This window comes from Leptidea sinapis, chromosome 44 (assembly GCF_905404315.1).
Source record: "Leptidea sinapis chromosome 44, ilLepSina1.1, whole genome shotgun sequence".
NCBI lineage: Eukaryota > Metazoa > Arthropoda > Insecta > Lepidoptera > Pieridae > Leptidea > Leptidea sinapis.
Window position 1 is genome coordinate 8,236,621 of NC_066308.1, and position 24,996 is coordinate 8,261,616.

Below are 24,996 nucleotides of genomic sequence, written 5' to 3' on the forward strand. Positions count from 1 at the left end.
ATTTTTGGTTTTATTATTATATTTATTTATTAGTGATGTACACAGTGTCAATATTCGAAACAAACATAAACTCGCAATTCCATCTACTAGGCTCCGTAAAATAATTAAATCTTTTAAAGTGGATTGTGTTATATTTTATAATAAACTCCCAAATGAAATTAAAATATTTCCTATTAAAAAATTTAAAAGTATCGTAAAAAATAAATTAACATCTAAGGCCTATTGTAATGTGAAAGATTATTTGAATGATAAAGATAGTTGGAATTTATGTTCAAAATTTTGTTAATGAATATTGTTATACTCATTTGAATGATATTGTAACTTTTGTACTTCATCCTGACTTGCACTAAATAACTTATTAAGTTTTACAGTGAATAAGTAATTACTGTTATTACACATCCAGTTGGATTCTGGTTCCTAGTGGGGTTCCCCAAGGATCTCTTCTTGGTCCGCTGCTTTTTGCAATTTTTGTCAACGATATAGTGCCCTGTCTCCTTTACTCTCGCTTGCTTTGCTTCGCTGATGACATGAAGATTTTTACATGCATTAAAACTTCAATCTGACTTAGCACGCCTAGACAGTTACTGTCTTATGAATAAACTTGACATAAATCCAGACAAATGTTTTGTTGTATCTTTTTCTAGGAAACCAAAACAAATATCTGTGGACTACTACCTGAAGAATCAGTGTTTAAATAAATGTTTAACTATTAGGGATCTAGGTGTAATACATGATTATAAGCTATCATTCAATGATCACGTAGATAGTAGATAACATTGTGTCAAAGGTTTCGAAGTCATTAGGGTTCGTCTTAAGAAGCTCTGCTGAGTTTAAGCATGCCAAAACTTATAAGTTGCTTTACTGTTCTTTTGTCCGCAGTATATTGGAATACGCATTACAAGTCTGGAATCCGCGATATAATATCAATATTGATAGAATTGAAAAAATCCAGATGAAATTCATAAAATACTTATGTTTCCGTTTGCACATTCCCTATAGTTCTGAAGACTACCGCAACTTATGCAAGCGCATTCACATACTTCCACTCTCTGCTAGACGGGATATCGCGGATGTTACATATTTATTGCAAATAGCTTCCAATAGGGTGGACTGTCCTGAACTATTAGAAAAACTTTAACTAAATGTACCCAAACCTATTAGATTTAATCCTCTAATAAATATACCGCAAATGAGAACAAACTATAGGCAAAATGCATTTTTAGTAAGGGCAGGCAATAAGTTCAATGAAACCTCTAAGCACATAAACATTGATCTATTCAACACAAGTGTGGCAACGGCGAGACGGCTACTGAACAGGGATTTTTTTGATTAGGTAGTATTGGATAATGTTATACAAGTTAGTTGAGTAGATAGTAATATTATAAGAGTTGTAATTGGTATGCATATTATGTTCACATATATTGTGCTAATTGTATTATAGTGTACCTATCTAGTTTATATATAATATTGACTGTAGGTATGTTGGATTATAGGCTGGTGTATCGCACACATATGTAACTATCCAATTATATACACGTGGGATTATTTAAATGGCTAGCTATGACTATTAAGATTGTTTTGTAATGTTATGAAAGCTGTTGAATCTCTAAATATATAATAAATAAATAAAGATTTTTTGACTTTGACTATTTGGTTATATATTTATTTATTTTTATGGGGTATAAAAAATAAATTACGACTTTTTCTCAGGCTCACAGATCTATAGAGCGAACTTAGAATTAGATCAGACTTTCGTAACGAGTTGAGTCGAAGTCCGTATTTATAAACATCGCTTTGAGCTTAGCTTGCACTTACCTAAGCCCACCATAACGATGACTTCGGAAAAACTCAGACATAAGCCGAACAAAAAAGAGATCAACAATTCCTTGCATCATCACATCAGCTAATATTCGACGATTTAAAACTCCCGAATAATAAACATAATGAAGAATATATATATATATATAAATAACACTGTCTGCCATCTAAAAACGCGTTCCGTTTCTCATACCAAATAAGTTTTCAAGTCCGCATTTCGCATTAGTCCTTCATAGATTTCCACTTAAATAAAACTAATAATCATATAAGTTTTGGATACTATTTTAATTTAGTATACTTTCTATTGTAAAAGTTTATTTAATAATAATCGACAATGTAGTATGTATAATGAAACGCGCGCTTGACCTTTCTAGTGGTCTGTCTTATCTTAAGCTCAGCATAATCTCAGCTGTCAAATGACTATAAATACCACATCAAAGATTATGCTAAGCCAGGGGTGCTCAAACGGTCAATCGCGAGTGCTTTTTGAGTCGATCTCGAGGAAAAAATCCGATATAGAACTATTCACAGATTTTGTTTAGGTAACTTAAATCGGTAATTACGAACCAACTTATGAAAAGTATGCTCAGGACATGCAGTGTCATGCAGATTCAACATCCAAAGTCACTCTTTAGTTATGTTTAGAACTTTAGACACTAGAACGCGTTTGTTTTGTAAGAAGCAATAACCTCGCAATTTGAATAATTATGAGTATTTTCATTGACATTTTAGAGCAGAAAAACCTTGACTAAAAAAATGTATGAATATATATTATTGTGCGCCAAACTAATATCTCGACGTGACACTCTACCTAGACGACAATTCTTCATCAAACATACATGAAGCCTCTCAGAGTCGATCGATCGTAGTCTAACAATTTTGAGGTAGATCGCCAGCAGTTCAAGCTTGAGCACCCCTGTGCTAAGTGCTAACGCTCAGCTTAGTTTCTCGTAAGTAAAATCGCTCTATAGATCTCGGCCTCAGATCTACCAAATTTACATATAAAGTATTATAAAATAGATGAAGCCGTTTCGGTGAGTATGCATACTAACATTGTGACACGAGAATGTTTTATGTATACATTTATGTATAAGAGCTATGTTTAAATTAAAAAGGACAGAAAGATGCGTACCCTACTTTAAAAAACACAGTATTTTAACGTTACCTGCGCTATATATTCTAGAAGTAGCTGTCTTCGTAAAAGACAACCCCCACCTTTACAAAACGAGATCCGAAGGCCAAACGAGAAATTTACGTTTTGAAAATCGCTTATGTCTGGAGAAATCAAACACCACTTTAAAACACTCAAGTATAATCTGCATGGCACAACAAATTTATAATAAATTACCAGAGCATGTGAGATACTGGCCTAAAAGGGAATTTAAACATAAACTTAAAATATATTTAGCGCATAAATGTTATTATAAGATCAGTGAATTTTTAATAGAAAATGACTTTGAAGCCTTGAAGTAACATTGACAAATAAGTATTGAGTAACTGCGTATTTTGAACATAATTTTTAATTTAACTATGACATTTATAATATTTTTTCTTAATAATGATATGGTCGCTCTTATTTTTAACTTCATGATGCAATTAATTTAATTTAACTTTATTTCATGATGTAATCAATTTTGTTTTATGATAATTATTATGATTTGATTATAATATCTATATGTCAAATATTTGTATGCTCAATAACGGGCACGACTTGGAGAGCTAAACTGTATTTAAATAATCTATCTATAATGTATTACCCTAGTCTTACTAGATAGATAGACTAGATCTTACTTACTTGCTTACTTACTTATTATAATAAGCCAAGGCACAAGCAAACCCCCCACCTGATGTAAAACGTTATCCATCTGTCCACAGCAGTGACAATATAATTGCGGTAGTCGGCCATTCTTCCATACAAACGTTGTATAGTGATAACTACCCTGATTAATACAACGTACACCACGTGTAAAATGAAAAGTCAAATTTATTTGCCTCATTATTCTCTAGGCTTGTATGGGAACTAAAAAGTAAAAATGTGTTGAAAGATAAAGGCGTAGAAACTTCCATTAATCAACAAATGAACAACTTATGAAATTTGAAAATGGAAAATGGAAAAACTGTTACCGTACAGAGATAACGTAAAAATTCAAATAATTTTACTGAGTTGACCATTAATGAGAAGAAGTGGCAAAAAAACCATTATCACTCTTTTAAATCAACATTTACGGCTTGATGGTTTTAAAAATCATTTCAATTACAATAAATCTACCCAAACGTCAAATACATAATGCCCTACACGAGTAAGTCAAAAAATGTTAATAAATAAGTAAAAACAAGATTTATTGAGTATTGAATAAAAAAATATAGATATTATAAAGGTATAAATAAACAAACTTCAAAACAAACATCTGTATTTATCATATAAATGTTTGCACCTAGCACCTCTAACTCAGTGGACAGGGTCACTAACCACTGGGCTGTAGTAGTGGAAATATAGTTATTCAAAAGGAAATGTTAAAGTGATTAAGGCATGTGGAAAGGATGCATGCAGCCATGCGATTGGATGCAGCCAAGGATGTTTTTATTATGAGCATGGCATCACAATCTCTGCCTACTACTAAGAGTGATGTGGTGTGATTGAATCTTAATTTGTCAAAGTTATACTTTTGACACGGTGGGTAATAAAAGATCTAGAGGATTTTGGAAGGAAAACTCAATATATTATTGTAAAAGAAAGAGAATGATTATTGGAAACGTACTTATAGTTCAGGTAAATACAAAATACTTAAATATTTTAAGACATAAACAACCAATAAACAAAAAGATAATTAGGATATTATTACCACTCTTCACAAAGTGGTCCAAACTCAGCATGTTTGCTGGTCTTCCGTTGGGCCATTTGATGACGTCGCGATACATAAAAAAAAAACACTTTTCAAAGTAAAGCCGATTCTATTTTTGCAATAACCATGCGGCATACAGCTACGAAACCGCATAAAGCTTTTAAAGTAAAACCCGGCACTGTTTACACCCGGGAGCGTCTTATATGCCTGACGTGTTAGTTTACCATCATGACAGCTCCATTTATTACAAAAACATTGCTGAATAATCGTTGCATTCTATCAAAAATACATAATAGAGACCGGTCACGAATCTTGCCAAAGAAAACATAGATAGCGGATATTAAAAGCGTCCAGCGCGTAAATTGAAAAAACAACAAATTAATTGATTCTAGAGCTTATATATTTCAGTGATATCTTTTCATCATTTTAATTAGAAAAAATCTACAATAAAACGAAAAATAAGCTTCAAAATGTTGGTTGGTTCATTCGTTTGATGAATAATTATGGATTTATATAGCTTTCCAATAAAAAACAGTACTATCAATCTATCACAACAAAAATAAGAGTTTACCTAAAAATTGTCGCCGGCATTCTATACACAGTCCTGTATAGGTTTTTATAATCTCGTATCATCGATAATTTAATAGTAACACAACGCCAAGTAATCTAGCGGTTTACAGAGCACTGAATTCTAGATTTGAGCAGCTGTGCGTTGGGTAAATGGTTTGTGGTGATACCAATATGCAGCAGACCCGAGATGAGAGCAATACTCGCCTTTATTAGCCGGACCTGTGCTTTGTAGAGAGCTTGAATATTGGCCGGCTTATATTACATATTTTTATGACCCCTAGTTTCTTCATTGACTAATTCGGATGACTGCCCTATAGCCAGATCACAAACTTTAACGCTGAAACTTATTGGAACTATGGACAAAATCGAGTTGTAACTCAACTTAAAAGAATAGGGGAGTCCGCAGGCCCATGCGTGTCGTAAGAGCCCATGGGTGTCACGCTGCCGTCTTATGACGTCAGCACAATCGGGCCAGTCTTTTGAGGGTAGGGATCTGTCTACTCTCTGACTCCGTGTAGATTTTGAGGACCGCGTCCGTACCTATGCGTGTGTCTACAGGTCCCAAAGCGGTAACGTAGAAACGGATCACCTCACGGGCTACGTTCAAGCGGCAATTGACGACGTGCTTGCACAGATCCCCTCCGCTGAAATCGTAGTCTTGGGTGATTTCAACGGGCACAATGATGAATGGCTTGGATCACGTACCACAGACTACGCAGGGCGATCTGTGCATAATTTTGCATTGGCGTATGGTCTGTCCCAATTGGTTGAGTCGCCAACTCGGCTCCCGGATGTGGATAGCCACATGCCGTCCTTATTAGATCTTCTGCTGACTACACATCCCGATGTTTACCAGGTCTCTGTCGACGCCCCTCTCGAAACGTCCGACCATTGCCTGGTCAGGAGTGTAGTGCCTATCTATACCATGGGATAGGATGCGTTCCTTTTTGCATCCTACCCTAGGGTCAGGGTTTGTTTCCCTTCAGATGATCCTAATGCCTGCGCCGTTGCAGTAGCCGATGTGATACTACAGGGCATGGATATTTTTAAACCAAGCTCTGTAGTACCGATCGGTGGCAGATCACAGCCTTGGTTCGATGCGTCTGTAAAAGTAGCACCTGACTGCAAAAAACAGGCGTATCGAACTTGGGTTGCGGCGTTGGGCTCAAAGGATCCAAACTGCAAAGTTCTGAAGAGGAAATATTACCGTGCTTTCAGATTTTTTAAGCGGCAAATCGCCCGTGCGAAATCGAAGCACGTCGTCAAAATCAGCGAGCAGCTTTCCAGTTACCCGACAAGACAACACGCAAGTTCTGGTCTTTGTCGAAATCTGCCCTTGGTAACTTCAACCAGTCGTCTTTGCCGCCGTTGCACATGAAGAATGACACCCTGGCCCACACGGCAAAAGAGAAAGCCGATCTCCTGTGCGCTCTTTTTGCCTACAACTCGACTCTTGACGACAACGGAAAAACACCGCCGACCATCCGGCGGTGTCAGAGCTCTATCCCTGAAGTACACTTCAGACAGAAAACTGTTAGGCAAGCTCTGTTTTCGTTGGACGTCAGGAAGTCGAGTGGACCGGATGGCATTTCTCCAATCGTAATTAGAACGTGTGCCCCTGAGTTGAAGCCGGTTCTAACGCGTTTATTCCGGCACTCATGTACAAAAGGCGTAGTCACAGACTCATGGAAGTCTGACAGGTCTGATCCGGTAAACGACAGGCCTATAGCTATTACCTGCCTGCTCTCCAAAATCATGGAGAGCATAATTAACCGAACTGAATTTTTACGATGCGCGCGCACACCGACACCTGGATTCTACATCGTGAATTTAGAACACGTCCTTCGTAACAGTACAATTAAACAATGTGAATAAATAAATATTATTTTGGTGTTTTTATTAAATCAATTTTATATACGACGGTGGATAGTATTTACTAATAAATTATTAGTATATCTATATATATTGAATATTAGTTTTATCAAACTGATTTGAATAAACTGTTTTGAGTGCACTTATAGATTTGCGGTTAATTAAAAATTATTACATTATTATCTAAAAATATTTTTTTTTTCGTTTTGTTTTATTTCAATTTAAATTTATGTATACATAAAATTTGGTAATAAATTAATTAATTTTCTATACTTGTTTATATTAACTTTAAATGCTGAGTGTTTATACTATCTTTGATCTTAACTATTTGTTAAAATTTGATTTAATTTTCCATACGCCAAAGAAGTATAACATCTAACGCGTGTACATAAGTACACACACTCTTTTTTTTTCTTGGTTTATGATTAGTTATAACTTTACGCCAACTTTATTTGTGAGGCCGTATTTGTTTTAAATTAAATGCATAGCTATGTTACTTAAGGCGAAGAGTAAGCAGAAGACACGCAAAAAAGGTGTTTTTATACAAGTTAAGTGGTGAAAATATAACATTTGGAGCTATAAACACAACTTTATCCTGTTACACATACCCTTAAGTCTTACTTGTAGCTTTCTGTTAGTTAAACTTAACACTCCAGAGCTTTTATGAATTACCAGTTTTGTTTGCAGTTAAACATTTTTCTCGGCATGATGCATTTGTTTAGAATACTGCTCTCATAAAAGTTGTTCTTATAGCTTTTACTTTTTTGTGTTGGTACATTTATTAAGAATAGTAGTCAATAATGAGGATTGTAAGCAATTAAACTGTTTGCGCCTGTTAAAATGTTAAATTTTCGACGCAAGAATTTTGAAAATATTGGCTTTGTTACATAGAAGCCATGAACTTATATCGCTCAAGGTCGCCGGCATTTACTGTCGCCTTAATATAACATTCTACTGGTGTAATGAATTTAAAAATCCGTCATTTCGCTTTTGTCAATTTCTCCTCTTTATAGTATTAGAATTTAGACAGAATGTAGGAATAACACATAATAGTACAAATTCCACTATATAAACTTCGCCTCAGTGAATAACGTGATATTTTTTATAGACAATCGTTATGTCAATCTTCAAACGCATGTAAACGACAGCTAATCTAAGGCCCGCATCGTCCTTCATACATATTATATGAAATGTCCTTCAAACAATACGTTATTCATATTATTTTCGTGTAAAGATTATACATTATGACGTATTATTTCATTTATAAGTTTTGTTACAAACATTGTTTTTTGAAGTAACGTAATCTTAATAAAACCTTAATGTATTTCTGAATTAACAAAAAAGAGGTAAAAGCAGTACTTTTCCGGCTGAAATTATTTCAGACAGCAAAAATGCAACAAATGGCCGATATGTGTGAGTTATTTGCCTCACAGTTTTCTTTTATATATAACATGGATACCATCTCTGTTCCAACTGGGTCTCATGAGCCGACTGCAACCAGTACCTTAATGACCCTTTCCGTCACAACATCTCAAGTTTAGAGTGTTAAAAAGACTTCAACACTACAAAGGGAGCCGGTGCAGATGGAATTCCGTCAGTCTTAGCAGTCAAATGTGCTAGTGCTTTTGCACTGCCTCTAACTATTATCATAAATAAATCTCTCGGTACTGGTGTATTTCCATCTGCTTGGAAAGAGTCTCTTGTTTTACCATTGTTTAAGAGCGGCAACCCTAAGCACGTCATAAATTATAGGCCTATAACAATAATTCCCGTATTTGCTAAAGTTTTTGAGGTTCTGGTGTATCCAATTCTGTCATTCCATTTAAGACAAGTTATAATAACTCAACAACATGGGTTTATGAAAAAGAGATCTACAGCTACTAACCTTATGTCTTTTGTCGGTGATCTGTCTGAGGAAATGGATCATGGTCATTCAATTGACACTATTTATACCGATTTAGGCAAGGCTTTTGACAAAGTTAACCATGAACTACTTATTTACAAGCTTTATTCTTCTGGAATCGATGGTATGTTCTTAAAATGGTGCAAGTCTTACTTAACTAACCGTAAATCTTCTGTTGTCATTGGAGGCTACTCTTCTAAGCCTTTTACTACTCTGTCAGGTGTCCCACAAGGCTCCCATTTGGGACCATTATTGAGGCATCACTTACCATGTGAATGTTATTGTTTTTGTATTATACTGTGTTTATATTAGTGTATACCTTGTTGGCGGAATTTAATAAATAAATAAATTAATACTTCTTTAGGCGCGTTATGAAAAAATCTAACACTAAAGTAAGAGGATGAAGTTGGCCCCTAAAATATGTCTTACTATAATACTATTTCGTTCAGAAAATTATGATAAAAATTAAAAATGATTAAATATACCTTATTCAATTACGCCCCCAGAAGACTCATAAAAATACAAATGCAAAATCCTTTTTCTCACAATGTTCATGTAGCATAGTTAAAATAGTACTGCAATAATTATTTCTTAAAATGTTTAAGTACAGTTGGGAGACAGGAGCTCAAACTATTGTCAATTCCGCGGTCATCTGGACGGCAAAGACAAATTGACTTTGAAGACACTGGGGTTATATATTGAGTGAGTAAATGCTTGAAATGCAGAAATACAACTTCAGGTTCTCTTGAGTCGACATAACATGTAGTAAGAATTTGTTGTTTTTAAAGTGATAACCCTCACTTCTAGGATTAATACACAAAATAAACTCAATGACTAGTCTAAAATGAACTTATTGCTTCTAAAAATTTGACTTAATGATTTTAAATCCAACAAACATGATATCTAATCGGCTAGGCCGTATGCATTTTTTTTATGAAAATAAGGGATGATTCGAGCAGGACATTCAGCTGATGATAATTGTTACGCCCTGCCCATTACAATGCAGTGTCACTCAGGATTATTGAAAAACCCAACAATTCCGAACGGCACTACAATTACGCTCATCACCTTGAGACATAAGATGTCAAGTCTCATTTGCCCAGTAATTTCACTAGCTACGGCGCCCTTCAGACCGAAACACAGTAATGCTTACACATGAATGGTTCACGGCAGAAATAGGCGCCGTTGTGGTTCCCACAATCTAGCCTGCATTCGGTGCAAAGGAGCCTCCCACTGGTAAAAATAAAATGCTTAAAAACTTAACTTGTGTTGTTTAGCATAGCTTAAGCTAAGTATAATTTCAGCTTGCAAATGACTATAAAAACGAAATAAAAGATTATTCTAAGGTTACACTCAGCTATGTCTGAGCAGTCTAAGTAAGCTCTATTTAAATTCAATTTCAAATATTTTTACTCAAAATAGGCTGTGACATCACTTATTAAAAGTCAAAAACTACCACCCATTCCATAACGAATACCTCAAACCTGAGAAGAATGGGCGCAACAAACTCAGCGGGCTTTTTTTCATCAAAAAAAAAAAGGGTTTACAAAGTTTACAGCGACCTGGCTGATAAAAACAACTATAGACCAATTTCATTGGCTACGGTCATCTCAAAGGTGTTTGACAGCATGCTTAATATGCAGTTAAATAAGTTTATAAAGCCTCATGACAACCAGTTTGGATTTCGACCTGGATTGTCTACAGAGAGTGCTATACTGTGTGTTAAAAGTGCTGTCACATACTATACTAAGCGCAAGACTCCAGTTTATGCCTGTTTTCTTGACTTGTCGAAGGCGTTTGATCTGGTTTTATACGATATCTTATGGCAAAAAATGGGAAAGGTTGGAATACCTTCTGAGATTATCAATATTTTCAAATTTTGGTATGAAAACCAGGTCAGCCATGTCAGATGGGCGGGAGTCTTGTCACGTCCATGTGGGTTGGAGTGCGGGGTGAGGCAGGGAGGATTGAGCTCACCAACGCTCTTCAACCTATATGTAAATGATTTGATTGACGAGCTCAGTGGCACCAGGGTCGGCTGCTTCATAGACGGAACTTGTGTCAACAATATAAGCTACGCAGACGACATGGTGCTGCTCAGTGGGTCTATTTGCGGTCTCAGAAAACTGATGGCCATATGTGAGGCTTATGTGGGAGGACATGGTCTTGCCTATAACGCTAGAAAAAGTAAAGTGATGGTCTTTGAGGCCGGTGGTAAAACACCAAATAAAGTACCACCTGTAATGCTCAATGGTACAGCGTTGGAGAGAGTATCTACGTTTAAATATCTTGGTCATATGTTGACTTCCGACCTCAGGGACGACACGGAAATCGAGAGAGAACGGAGGGCGTTGTCGGTGAGAGCGAATATGCTGGCTCGCAGATTCGTGCGTTGCTCACACAGCGTCAAGATTACGCTGTTCAGAGCCTTTTGTACAACTTTCTACACGTGCAACCTGTGGGCCATGTACACTCAAAAATCCTACAACGCGCTTCGTGTTCAATATAACAATGCTTTCAGGGTGCTGATGGGGCTGCCCCGATTTTGTAGCGCATCAGGGATGTTCGCGGAAGCACGGGTCGACTGTTTTTATGCGACTGTACGCAAAAGATGTGGATCCCTGGTGAGCAGAGTGCGGGGCAGTACCAACAGCATTCTAAAGATGATTGCGAGCAGGTTGGATTGCAGATATGTGGGTCATTGCTGCAGTATTTCTAACGGAATGGTGCAGCGGTGACACACATCTGTAACTTAATAAGTAATAGGTTTAGGATAAGTACTAACATAGAAAATAAGTTTGCTGTATTACTAACAATTAATATGAGTCATGATACTCGAAATAAAGATTTATTATTATTATTATTATTAAAGTAATATTGTAAAATTAAATTAATAGCCTGAGGGCGGTCGCTCCATTCCCAATCAGTGGTATCATTAAGAAAGTCATTCATATTATAGTAACCTTTACCACACAAACGTTTATTAACAATTCTCTTGAATAACGAAATACCGTAACTTATAGATCTCAGCCTCAGTCCGTGCGACAAAGAAAACAGCTATTATTCTTTTATCTATAAATAATGGTTAAGAGGCTGACGACCAAGCTACAGGGGTGAAGGAAAGTTTGTGTCAAAGACAATTTGTTTCAGTCAAATAAAACATAACTACGACTAATGGAATGGCACTATACAAACACGCTTGTAAATACAAGTTATTGTTATCATAGTGTTTCATTCACAAATGTGAACGAAATCGTTGCATGCTTGAGTGAGACACTTTGTGTGCGTCCATAGTGCGAGCCTAGCGCGGATGCGACGACGGGCGCGAAATATCAAACATATGAAACGCGCCTTTGCGTCTTTACTGAAGTGACTAAGGCGGAAGCCTAGCGCGACGGATTCGAGTGATTTAGCGTACGGAGGTTTCAAACGTTCCTATCCGCGGGTTATGGCCGCACTACGTGCTCATTCACGTTGACTCGCGGGCGAGGTGGTGGTCTTCCAAAAAATCTGGAAGGATGTTCTCGCAAATTATTGTATAAAGTACGAAATTCATCATAGCGTTCTCTTCCTTTATCATCTCCCATTTTAGATATGAATTTTTGGTTAAAAATAAAAGATCGTCATCCATGTTTACAATCTCCGACAACACGTCAAACTCGCGCAAACTAGCGGTCAACGTGAACACGAACTCGCCACGTCTCCGCGCCCGCGCTTTCCAACGTGAACAAGTACTACGAGCCTAGGCAGCGAGCGACCTAGTGCGCGGATGGCGGGGATAAAAACTCGGCGTGTGCGCGGCTGCATATATAATGTTTGTTGTAAAATGGCGGTAAATACTGAATAGTTTATATATGCAAATCAATCTAAACAACCTATATGACATAGTAAACATCCACAGCACAGTAATTTTTAGGGTATAACCTCAATTCTTCATACAAATTAAAAAATCACCACATTGTTCTCTGTTATTATTTATTTCGTGTACACTATATCTAATGTTCAACACCCCCCATCTCAGAATCGGACTTCCCATGGACTTCCAACCTTTCGGTTATCAAGATCTACATCCCATTTGCGCCAAGCCACTACGACTCCGCCACCAATGGAGGGGCAATGATACCTAGTGAGCTCCCCTCCCCCATAGCCCCCGTGTCAGTAAAGCTACCTCCACCACGTTTGACGGGTAACCGCCGAGGAACCTTTCGGAACCATCTACTTCAGGTCAATTGAAGGCCACCGCGCCCGTTGCTCGGATAACCGAGATGAGGAGGCTACTTGGCCAACTTTTTTGGGTGAGCACCCTATACCGACTGTCCACTAACAGACGTGACAACATACATCGCGCCTGTTTTCAACTTTCCCTCAAGGTACTAGTAGATAGGGACAGCGGGACTCAGAATCGGTCTGTCAAGTAAAAATAGTAAATCCTCGTCCATAGTTTGCAATAACTGCCATATTTCGAAACCGCTACGAGAGCTCGCGGCCCACTGTGGCCACCGCACGCCTCGCTCGCCGCGATTCAGTGTGGACGCATACTTTGACTACATTTACGATTTTTTGTAACAACAAATAGGAATTATTATTATTATAATTTTATTATTATTTTCTGCTATTATTATTATTACGTTATTTTTTAAGTCGACGATTGACAACGGTTGAGACGACTTGTATTCATGTATGATTTGTGTATTGTATCAACATCTCTGTTTATTTAAATTTTTCTTATTAGTTTTGACATTGTTTAAATTTTACTGTTAGTTGGATTTTATGTTATTTTTAATTTTATTTGTAAACAAAGTTATATTCTGTGTTAATAAGTGTAATCGGTTATCGGCAGTTCTTGTTAACAATAAACAAATAAATGCTCCAAAAATACACTGGGAGCTCTTATGATAGTGTTATCTTCTCATCATCATTATCATCTTGTAATGTAGGTGAAGAGGTTTATTATTTTTTAATTTTGGAAAATAATAGGCTTCTTTTTAAATTTTCTATTCATGATAATTACTGACACAATAAATAGAAAAATAACACTTGAGGCGCAATAAATGGAACGAAACAAGGAAAAACTACAATGATGTGTCTAAATTGTCATTATTAAGTCTAAAACTTTGACTTTTACAAATCTAATCGGCTAAGCCAGAATGTATGAAAAAAAATGTAAAACAAGATTATTTCCTTGATAATTTTTTTCATTTTATATGTTAAACAAAGTGTGATTTAATTTTGAGGCTATGTCTAACGGGGGCAAAAAGCGACAATCTGGGAAAAAGCTTTGAGCATATTTTTATGAGACTTTCACTTTTATCTAAAAGATAATTTAATTACCAAACGTTTAGTAAACGGGTTTTATTCCATTTCTTTTTTGCCAACAAGGGAAGAGACGAGCAGTACGTTCAACTGATGATAATTGATACGCCCTGCCCATTACAATGCAGTGCCGCTCAGGATTCTTGAAAAGCCCAAAATTCTGAGCGGCACTAAAATTGCGCCCGTCACCCTGAGACGTAAGATGTTAAGTCTCATTTGCCCAATAATTTGATTAGCTACGACGCCTTTTAGACCGAAACACAATTATGCTTACACATTACAGCTTCAAGGCAGAAATAGGCGCCGTTATGGTACCCATAATCTTGCCGACAAATCAAAGTGGATTATTATTCCAATAATCTTGGTGCTCAATGAATCAGGAACTCTGTCAGTGGACGGATGGCATTGATTTGCTGACCACTATCACGAGTAGACTCTCCGCGCAAATTAACAGAAATTCATTCGCTTATAAGTTTCACGCCAAAATGGTAGGTTAACCCAAATCACTAAAAATGAAACGCCTTACACTCAAACAGTTATAGTTCATACAAGTGGGAAGTTCCATTCAATGTATTATATATGACGAGGAAAGAACCTCTGTATTGTTTTTAAAAGGTGTGACGTCATTACTGTTGACATCACAATTGCTATCTTGCTGAAGATCACTCATTTGTTCTTCTAAAGAAAACTACACGAGTAAGTATGTTATTCGTTTATTCAACGGGCAGCGTTACGACGTCCCAGAGAGGTCCGTACCGTACGACAGCCCGAGCACGACTGACTAAAGTGTCAACCGTGCGGCTGTATTTATAGGACCCGGCGCACGTGCTAATCCACGTGTTTTGAAATGCGGATGCACTTGTTTTCAATTCGTGTTGTAGTATTTGCGCCGATACATTTTAACGAACGAACGTATTAATTTAAAGTATAAGCAAACAACAGTTAATCAAGCAACTTACCCGTGAAGACAACGAAACCTAACTCAAGTTACAGCTTTTAATAGCTTTTATAAACAAGTGCAATAAATCTAACCGTGGGTTTTAATCGTTGCTCAAAGTAACGATCACAATTAGCTAACTCGCTACAAAATACCAACTTATTTTCTATATGTTTCTTTAGTAGCTTTAAAGACATATATTCAAAATATTCTTACGACTAGAGCGTGACTTGACATGGGTACTATTTCTGCCGTGATGCAGTAATGTGTAAACATTACCTACTGTGTTTCGGTGTTTTTGGCTTTTTCAATAATCTTGAGCGGCACTGCATAGTAATGGGCAGGGCGTATCATTTACCATCAACTGAACGTCCTGCTCGTCTCGTCCCTATTTAAAAAAAAAGTTTCCATCACATTGTATAAGTTCTCTCTGCACCTATTTTAGTCCTACCTAAACTTGCAATAATGAAAAATAAGCAGAGTTTATAGGACATGTAAAACGAACGGTTGGCAATATCGTATTTCCCTAGAGTGTAGATATTCATGAGAGCGTTATAAACGGTCGGCCATTTTGTTCCCTCTCCCGCTATAATATTCACGATATGTGCTCGCTCTAGACGGTAGGTACAGGTTACATTTGCAAGAAATTTTGTGCATTATTTAAAGGAATTTGACTAGCTCGTCTTGAAGTTTAGTTACTTTAATACATTTGAGGATTTAGAAAATAGTTATATGTAATATGTATATTTCACTATCAAGCATTTTGAAGGATTTCTCATAACTTATTTTATTAGACCGCTTCCGGCTATGACCATGAACGAGACCTTAATAAACAAATACCCTCATAGCTGTCATTATAATAAATAATAAAATAGTGTAGGTGTTTTATTCATTACTGTAAACATTTATTTTATACGTTACCCACCTATTTCGTTATTAATGTATCTACCTAATTAGTATTTATTGTAACTCTGTGTAATTATTGTAACTTTAAATATAACGTCTTAAATTGTGTATAGTATATAACGATTTGCCGCTCAATATATGTATCATGTTAGTTTAAGTATCTCAGTAAGTGAATTTGTATTCTTTTTGAGATAATAAATATTCTGAAATCAAAAGCAAAAATACTGTGTGTGTATCATGTGTGATAATATTATGTATGTACCTAAATATAACGTATGCGAGGGGTTCTTTGGGGTTTTAAATTTTTTAAATAATAAGATATAGGAATAAGATTTGTATTTCAGATGTTAATATTTAAGGATGTATGTACAAATGATTTAATCAAGTAATAAATATAAGGACATATCATTCGCAGGCTGATAGCGGAACGACAAAAGTTTGCTTAAAGACAATCTAAGCACCTTTTTCTCCTTACTCCTGTGTCAACTGACACTGTCCGAATCAAAACTTAACTGAATAAATATTTACAGCTTATTGACCAAGGATATTGTTCAACTGCTCCGTCAGCAATACTCAAAGCTCAGCGGAAAAGTGTTTACTTTAGACGCTGTAGACCCGGGTTCGATACACCTACCAGTGTATGGAATTTTTTGGGTTTTGTTAAGTTAATGGAAATTTCTAGTAAGTTCAGGATCAAATCGAACAGAAAAAAAGGGATGGAAAATGTGTAAGCAGGAAAAAAATAGTTAAAAGAATTTTCTAGTACAATTTAAATTTAAAAGATGAATGGGAGTATCATTTTAAAAATAGAACAGATCCGGGGGTATATAAGTCGTACTAAGCGTGGCCTACGGCAGTTCTAGTTCTGACTCGAAAGTGTAAAGAAGAAAATAAGAAGTAAGTAGTGAAAAGTGGAAGTGTTCCAAGAAGAAGAAGATAGAAGAGACCTAGTGTTCGGTGCAGTGTGACGCGTTGAAGGTACCGCCGCCCACAAGACGAACAGCGGCAGACCGGCAAGTGCAAGTTCAGAAAAAGTGAACGCAAATAAAGACTCGTTCCTATAAGCTTAGTATTATTTCCAATCCCTGACCCACTCTCGTGTCAATATTATAAATAACTGGAGTAAATGCGACAATGTATAGCATTTAAACTAAAAACTAAACTAAAAAACAATAATTTAAATTATTTTACCAACGTTAGCAATTTTCTTTTCTTACTTAGCACAAACATACACACACATACACCCAAATTTCTTTATTTTTATTTTGTACTATTACAGGGGAAGAGACTGGACCTCAAGACACAGGGAATCCTAGTGTGAGGCCAGAATACTTGTAAAATTAAAGTTAAGTACTTACTTTAAACCAACGTATACTTCGTAACAGATATTTTGTAAATCTATGTAACTAATATGGTACTGCAATAAAAGCTTGGTATGGTGTAATTTGTGGCATGTTCCATATTTCGGTTTTGTTTTTATACGAAGTGATTTGTCTGTATGTATGTGAACGCCATTGATTATTATATACAGGATTACAGGAAAAGTCGACCTAGATCCGTTAAGGGCGTGTAGTACACATCATTTCTGTATGATTTCACTATGGAACCCCCCATCTTAAACTTACCGTTTTCGAGATATTCGAGTTTTAATTTTTTTTTATGAAAATGCCCAATTTTTCGGCTATTGAATTGAATATTTTGAATTTTTTTGAATCTTATGATGATTTTTTTGGTTTTTTACTTGAAGAATGATATGCTTAATGACCTCAATGACTAAAATTGCAAGTAAGTTAACTAAATAGGTCATTGTAGACGATCGAAACTTAAGAAAATAAGTATATGTTGTCCCGACCTCTAATTAATACTTTATTGTTACACATTCTAAAAAACCAGACATAAATTCTATAAAGTACTTTTTGATATGCTTATATTACGTTATATAATACATATTAACACAGCGTTAAAAAAAATATTCAAAGTACACTTTTTACACTGTACCTATTTAATAACATATATGCATTAATCACAATAATTATTGAATACTAGCTGATGCCCGTGAATTCATCCGCGTACATATAGGGTTTTTAAAAATAATAAGCAAGTTTGGAAAGGCAGTGCGATCCAAAACTAAAGAGACCAACGACGACTAATGTCGCATCATCTTAGCGACCACGACCACTCTGACAAGAGTGACAGATTGAGAAGAAGAATAAAACTAAAAGAGTAAAACATCGTGCTCAAATAATTTGTTAAGTTCGTTGTGGCCACGCCATTAAAAAAGCCGCGAATTACGATGTCACGTACATATACACACGATAACCTTATCCATCTATTGCCGTCTTTTGCGTCAGATACTTACGGCCGTTCCCAATATACAATCTACATATAGAGATAAATTACTACCTTCTACTGTCAGTAATTAACTGTCAATAATCTGAAGCTGTCCCAATATACCCGATAAGTCATTCTTATCGCCTTATATTGACGCGTGAATTGCAATTTCCATACAAAATTTATATCGCTGGGAAGCTATACATCGTCCCATTGACAGACAGCGCGCACGGCTAAGGTGAGTTACCATCAATAAGTTTATTTGGCCGGAAAAGTCAACGATAGTTACGATTTTTATCTCAAGTAAGAGATAGACTGAATATTGGGAACGGCCGTTAAACTACATAGCTTTGTATCTTACGGCTTGCGGCGTGGTTAAGGTGTCTCAGAAGAGGTTCTGAGACACCTTAACCACGCCCCTATTTACCAAGCGTTGTTGCAATATGTTATATTATTCTACTCCCAAAACTAAATAAATCTTAATATATTATATAATATAAATCCTGATGTTTGTTCCCAGTGAACCCCTAAACTAATGAACGGATTTTAATGGAGATCACTTCATAGAGTGCAGTTTAGTCTAACTTGAGAGATAGGATAGTTTTTATTTCAATTTGGGTCCTATTTTTTTTTTAACTATTTTTAATTCGAATATTTGTTTTGTATGGACATATTTTTTATGAGACAATTTAATGAAGCACGGTTTGATAGTTCTGCTGTGAAACAATTATTACATTACAATAACAGGGAGCATATTCTACAAAATATTTTAATTCGAATATTTGTTTTGTATGGACATATTTTTTATGAGACAATTTAATGAAGCACGGTTTGACAGTTCTGCTGTGAAACAATTATTACATTACAACAACAGGGAGCATATTCTACTAAATAATTCCAGATGTTATGAAATATTATTGACAAATTCATAAAAAATAATTCTAGATGTTATGAAATATTATTGACAAATTCATAAAAAATAATTCTAGATGTTATGAAATATTATTGACAAATTCATAAAAAATAATTCTAGATGTTATGAAATATTATTGACAAATTCATAAAAAATAATTCTAGATGTTATGAAATATTATTGACAAATTCATAAAAAATAATTCTAGATGTTATGAAATATTATTGACAAATTCATAAAAAATAATTCTAGATGTTATGAAATATTATTGACAAATTCATAAAAAATAATTCTAGATGTTATGAAATATTATTGACAAATTCATAAAAAACGTCTGTCAGGGTCGGCTAATATATTTATAATTTCTATTGAGTTATTAGCAAGTGTGTGCACTCACCGATATGAAAGCACCGAAGTTTGAGTCACCGTTGGAGATATTAATTGGATGCTCCATGTTGATGTCTGTGCTGAGGTTGGCTGGCCAGCTGTCGGGGATCACCTGTGAGCTTCCCAGCATCCAGTACACCTGCAAAAATACGCACCAGTAACACATGTTATATATTATATACTTTATATGAGATGTATATGCTTTTACAAGATGAACCTAGAAAATCCAAAGCCGAATTGGCTTCAAAGAAACTGGGTGTCATTAATAGAGCACGGCAATACTTCAAGCCGGCCCACATACTAGCGCTCTACAAAGCGCAGGTCCGGCCACACATGGAGTATTGCTGTCATCTCTGGTATGGCGCACCCCAGTATCTGCTCGATCCATTTGACCGCGTGCAACGCAGAGCGGCTAGAATTGTCAGGGACACAGTGCTCTGTGAACGGCTGGATCACTTGGCGTTGCGTAGAGACGTCGCTTCATTGTGTGTCTTCTACCGCATTTATCACGGGGAGTGTTCCGAAGAGCTGTTTAACCTGATTCCTGCCGCCGAATTCCACCTTCGCACGACACGCCACAAGTTAGGATATCATCCCCACCATCTGGATGTGTGGCGCTCCTCCACAGTGCGGTTTTCAAGGAGCTTTCTTCCACGTACTACAAAGCTGTGGAATGAGCTTCCTTGTGCGGTGTTTCCGGGACGATACGACATGGGTACCTTCAAAAAAAGCGCGTACACCTTCCTCAAAGGCCGGCAACGCTCCTGTGATTCCTCTGGTGTTTCAAGAGATTGTGGGCGGCGGTGATCACTTAAAAACAGGTGACCCGTACGCTCGTTTGTCCTCCTATTCCATAAAAAAAAAATTAGATAATTAGGTATAGGTACGTGTAGCTCTAGAATAAGATAGATAATAGTTAGATCCTCTTGCTGCTAGAACACCAATGAAAACAGGTCAGGTTTATTACTCTAGTCCATGTGACAAGCTAAGTATTACATTCACGATTTGTATGTTAATACCGCTCAGAATTTTTGGGGTTTTTCAAGATTCCTGAGCGGCACTGCATTGTAATGGCGTATCAATTACCATCGGGTGAACGTCCTGCTCGTCTCGTCCCTCGTCGTTATATACAGCAATAACTCGATTTGTTGCTATATATAAACCATTCCCACATCAGCCTGATTAAAATAGTCATTAATCGTTCACGTGCGTATTCTTGGCTCAACTTATTCTAAATTCATTTAAATATATCGTAAATACAGCCAAGACTTAGTTTATTTTTCGTATACCTACTACTAGTTATGGATTGAACTCAGCTTGAGATCTAAATCTATCAGAGCAAATAAAAACATTATAAACATAACACAGATAAAATTAGAAAACAAAATTTATGAACGCTGCGGTACTCGAACCCGCGACCTCTCGGGTTTCGTGCGAGCGCTCTTTCCACTGAGCCAACCGTTCGAATGACGTATCCTTGATAAATCTTGTATACGTTGTTCAACTCTCTGGTTGTGGCTTTATCTACAGGATCTACTTTGCAGTTGATAACCTGCTCAATCCCAATATTTACATATTACGAAATTGACTTGAGATGTCGCTCTTGCAAATCTAAATTTCTTATATTTTAAAGTGATAACCCTCATTTCTGGGATTCATTACACAAATAAACACTTTAAAAAATAGGTAACTTAACATAAAGTCTGTCTTACGTCATAGATTTGAACTTGAACGCGAGGTAATGTGTATCTAAAATCACCACAGAAGATAAAAATAAAACATTTGACGAATATTTTACCGCACTTACCGCATAAACAATAATTTGTATAAAAGCCATTATGAAATTGGAACTGCACGCCATCGTGAATAAAATTTCAAGCGTGAACAAGCTTAGCCATCAAGGCATTGTTAATGTAAGTAAATTGTTGGGAAATTGTCGCCGCTTTTATATTTGAGAACTAGCTGACCCGTCTAACGTTGTTTTGCCATATAAATAATTTTTAGAGTTAGACAACGGTCATGAAACGTTTTGGACATTGCAACATGACTTTATTTTTCTAAAATTAAAGAATTTTTCTAAAATAAAAGTAGCCTAAGTTACTCCTTATTACATCAGCTGCCTGCCAATAAAAGTCCCGCCAAAATCGGTCCAGCCATTTCAGAGATTAGCCGGAAAAAACAGACAGACAGACAAAAATTATAAAAAATGTTATTTTGGTGTATGTACCGTATATATACAAGTAGTAAAAAACGGTTATTTCAATATTACAAACAGACACTCCAATTTTATATAAATGTACAGATTATATCCGGGTAAGTTATTGGTATGGTCAGCAAAATAGGCCGTAAAGAATTTGATATTCATAAATATTAAAAGAAAATTCGCACCGTTATACATTTACTAGCTGACCCGATAGACGTTGTTCTGTTCATAAGAAAAAAACTCTTGGTGTTGGAATAAAATCCGTTAATGTTAGTGAATTGAAAAGAAATTGTAACCGCTTTTATATATTTTGAGAATTATATCAGGGTAAGAGTCATTGGTATGGTCAGCAAAATAGGCCGTAAAGAATTTGATATTCATAAATATTAAAAGAAAATCCGCACCGTTATACATTTACTAGCTGACCCGATAGACGTTGTTCTGTTCATAAGAAAAAAACTCTTGGTGTTGGAATAAAATCCGTTAATGTAAGTAAATTGTAAAGAAATTGTAGACGCTTTTATATATTTTGAGAATTATATCAGGGTAAGAGTAATTGGTATGGTCAGCAAAATGGTCCGTATAGAATTTGATATTCATAAATATTAACGGGGAATCCGCGCCGTTATATATTTACTAGCTGACCCGATAGACGTTGTTCTGTTCATAAGAAAAAAACTCTTGGTGTTGGAATAAAATCCGTTAATGTAAGTAAATTGTAAAGAAATTGTAGACGCTTTTATATATTTTGAGAATTATATCAGGGTAAGAGTAATTGGTATGGTCAGCAAAATGGTCCGTATAGAATTTGATATTCATAAATATTAACGGGGAATCCGCGCCGTTATATATTTACTAGCTGACCCGTTGTTCTTTTCATAAGAAAAATCACTTGGGGTTGGAATAAAATCCGTTCTTAGCTGACCTTTAATCGGCGAAAGGAATATTCCTACCAAAATTCAAGTCTCTTATGGTTTCGGCTTATGGTTCCAGAGATATCGTGATGAGTCAATATAAGTGGAAATGTATATATATGTGTCGTGTATTAAGTTCAACGTGCGTCTGTGGGTCTGTCTGTAACATTGTAACTAATGTTAGGTAATTAATATAAGGAATCTGTAGGTTCGAATGTTTTTCTTGGCATTATCATATATAGTAAATACAGTGGAGCCCACATATCAGTAACTTAGGAAATAGATTGAGTTCTGCAGCTTTTGCTGTTAAAAGATCAGACAGTTGACTGATGTGAATACATTTGGTCTATTTTGCGTACTTCAATAGCAATATGTCCATCGGTTTGTTATTGCGAGGAAATGCTGTGCATGTTCATAACGTTTTTGTGCTTCAACAGAGAGCTATTAGAGTAATTTATAATAAGCGTCTAAGAGACTCGCTTCGGGAAAAAACTCAAGTTCATAAACATCCTATGTTAAGCTGTTTTTTTGAAAAAACATTATTAAATTCAAGAAAAGTTGTGATTTAAATTCATTCAATTCAAGAAGAAAGAATATACTGTATGTGCCGTGTCATATCGTATACATACGAGTAGATAGTGTTAATGAGATTGTAAGCTGTGAAATGTCTTTCAATCACAGTCCTCCAAACTCCACATAAATGTAGAAGTTGTAAAGGGTGGTCCTTTTAGTGTTTTCTATAAGTGGAGGTCTTGCACATTTTGAGCCACGGTATAATGATTTCAATTGCACGCACTGGACGAGAACTTACACGGATACTTTGTCTAATAACGATCCATTTTCAGGAAGTTTTCGCAAAACGCGCGGTACGCTTTACAAATAGACGCACAAAATGACTTGAAGGCAGATCATTTCTCGAAAATTTTCCACGTAAATTTCTTACAGCTTGCGCTAAACACTCAGACTACTTGGGAAGTAAGTTTTTAATATTTTCCAATTATGTTCGAGCGTAGAGCGTCCCATTTTGCAAATGTCAAACATAAAACTAACTTCCTTTAAGGTTATATGTACATATATTGGAGGGTCCGTAGCTACGTAAGTCGGTACTGGCTAGGAGCTAATTTCTAGCCAACAGATATATTTGAAGCGTTTAAGCAAAAAGCAATAATATATAAACGACATATCTTCGTGATAATTGGAAATATCGTGTAGCCTAGAAAACTCCTTAAAAATAAGAGATAAAATTTGGCCTATTTCGTCCTTTCGATATTGGGTACTTTTGACGTGAAAGAGTAACAGACAGAATAATTTTATAAGACGTAATCCCTCATAGTAGAGATAAAGGACATTGACGCGATCCGAGTATTACAAATCATATCTAGTCTATTGTCTATTGTAATGGGGTGTTGTGAAAAAGGGAACTGAATTGCAGTGCCAATTGCTGGTGGTGGTCGCTCACCCATGCGATGGACAATTCCAATCAAAGCAGTGACCCAGAAAACTGTAGTGGAGTGCTCCCGCAATGATACAAACCGCCAAAAGTGGAGGGATGGACTGCGTGGGAGGGACAGCGATCCAAAACTAAAGAGACCAACGACTAATGTCGCATCATCTTAGCGACCACGACCACTCTGACGAGAGTGACCGATTGAGAAGAAGAATTGCAGTGATTGTCTTACATAAAGTGGGTATAGAGCCATTTTGAAGACACTTCAAAAGATCGGTCGTAGGCTCGTATATCGTACTATCGATAAATATTTGTAATACGTACACGATGTAAAGCGATTACCAAAGTTACTCAAATGTTTTGAGTTAGGGGAGACCGAGGGGAGTTGAAACAATTTTCACATTTCGTATCATATACCAAATACTATAGACAAAAATCGTATAATATTAGTAACAATCGATAGGCCATTCTTTACAATTATGAATGACTAACATAAAGAAATTGTAAGCGTACATTATTGTGGTGAAAAAACGACTTAACCGTAACAGGTCGACTTTTTTTTCTTTTTTTTTATGAAAATAAGGGACGAGACGATCAAGACGTTCAGCTGATGTTAACTGATACGCCTTGCCCGTTACA

General features: G+C 36.1%; 1 protein-coding gene across 3 annotated transcripts in view; it reads right to left on the reverse strand.

Annotated features, from left to right (window-relative positions):
• The window catches only part of LOC126977243 (5'-3' exonuclease PLD3-like), a 106,145-nt gene that overhangs the window by 5,568 nt on the left and 75,581 nt on the right, over positions 1-24,996 (reverse strand). For all 3 annotated transcript variants that reach the window (XM_050825973.1, XM_050825975.1, XM_050825974.1), the window contains exon 8: positions 19,804-19,932. In XM_050825973.1, the coding sequence (XP_050681930.1) occupies positions 19,804-19,932 (129 nt within the window). The remainder of the gene's footprint in view (positions 1-19,803; positions 19,933-24,996) is intronic.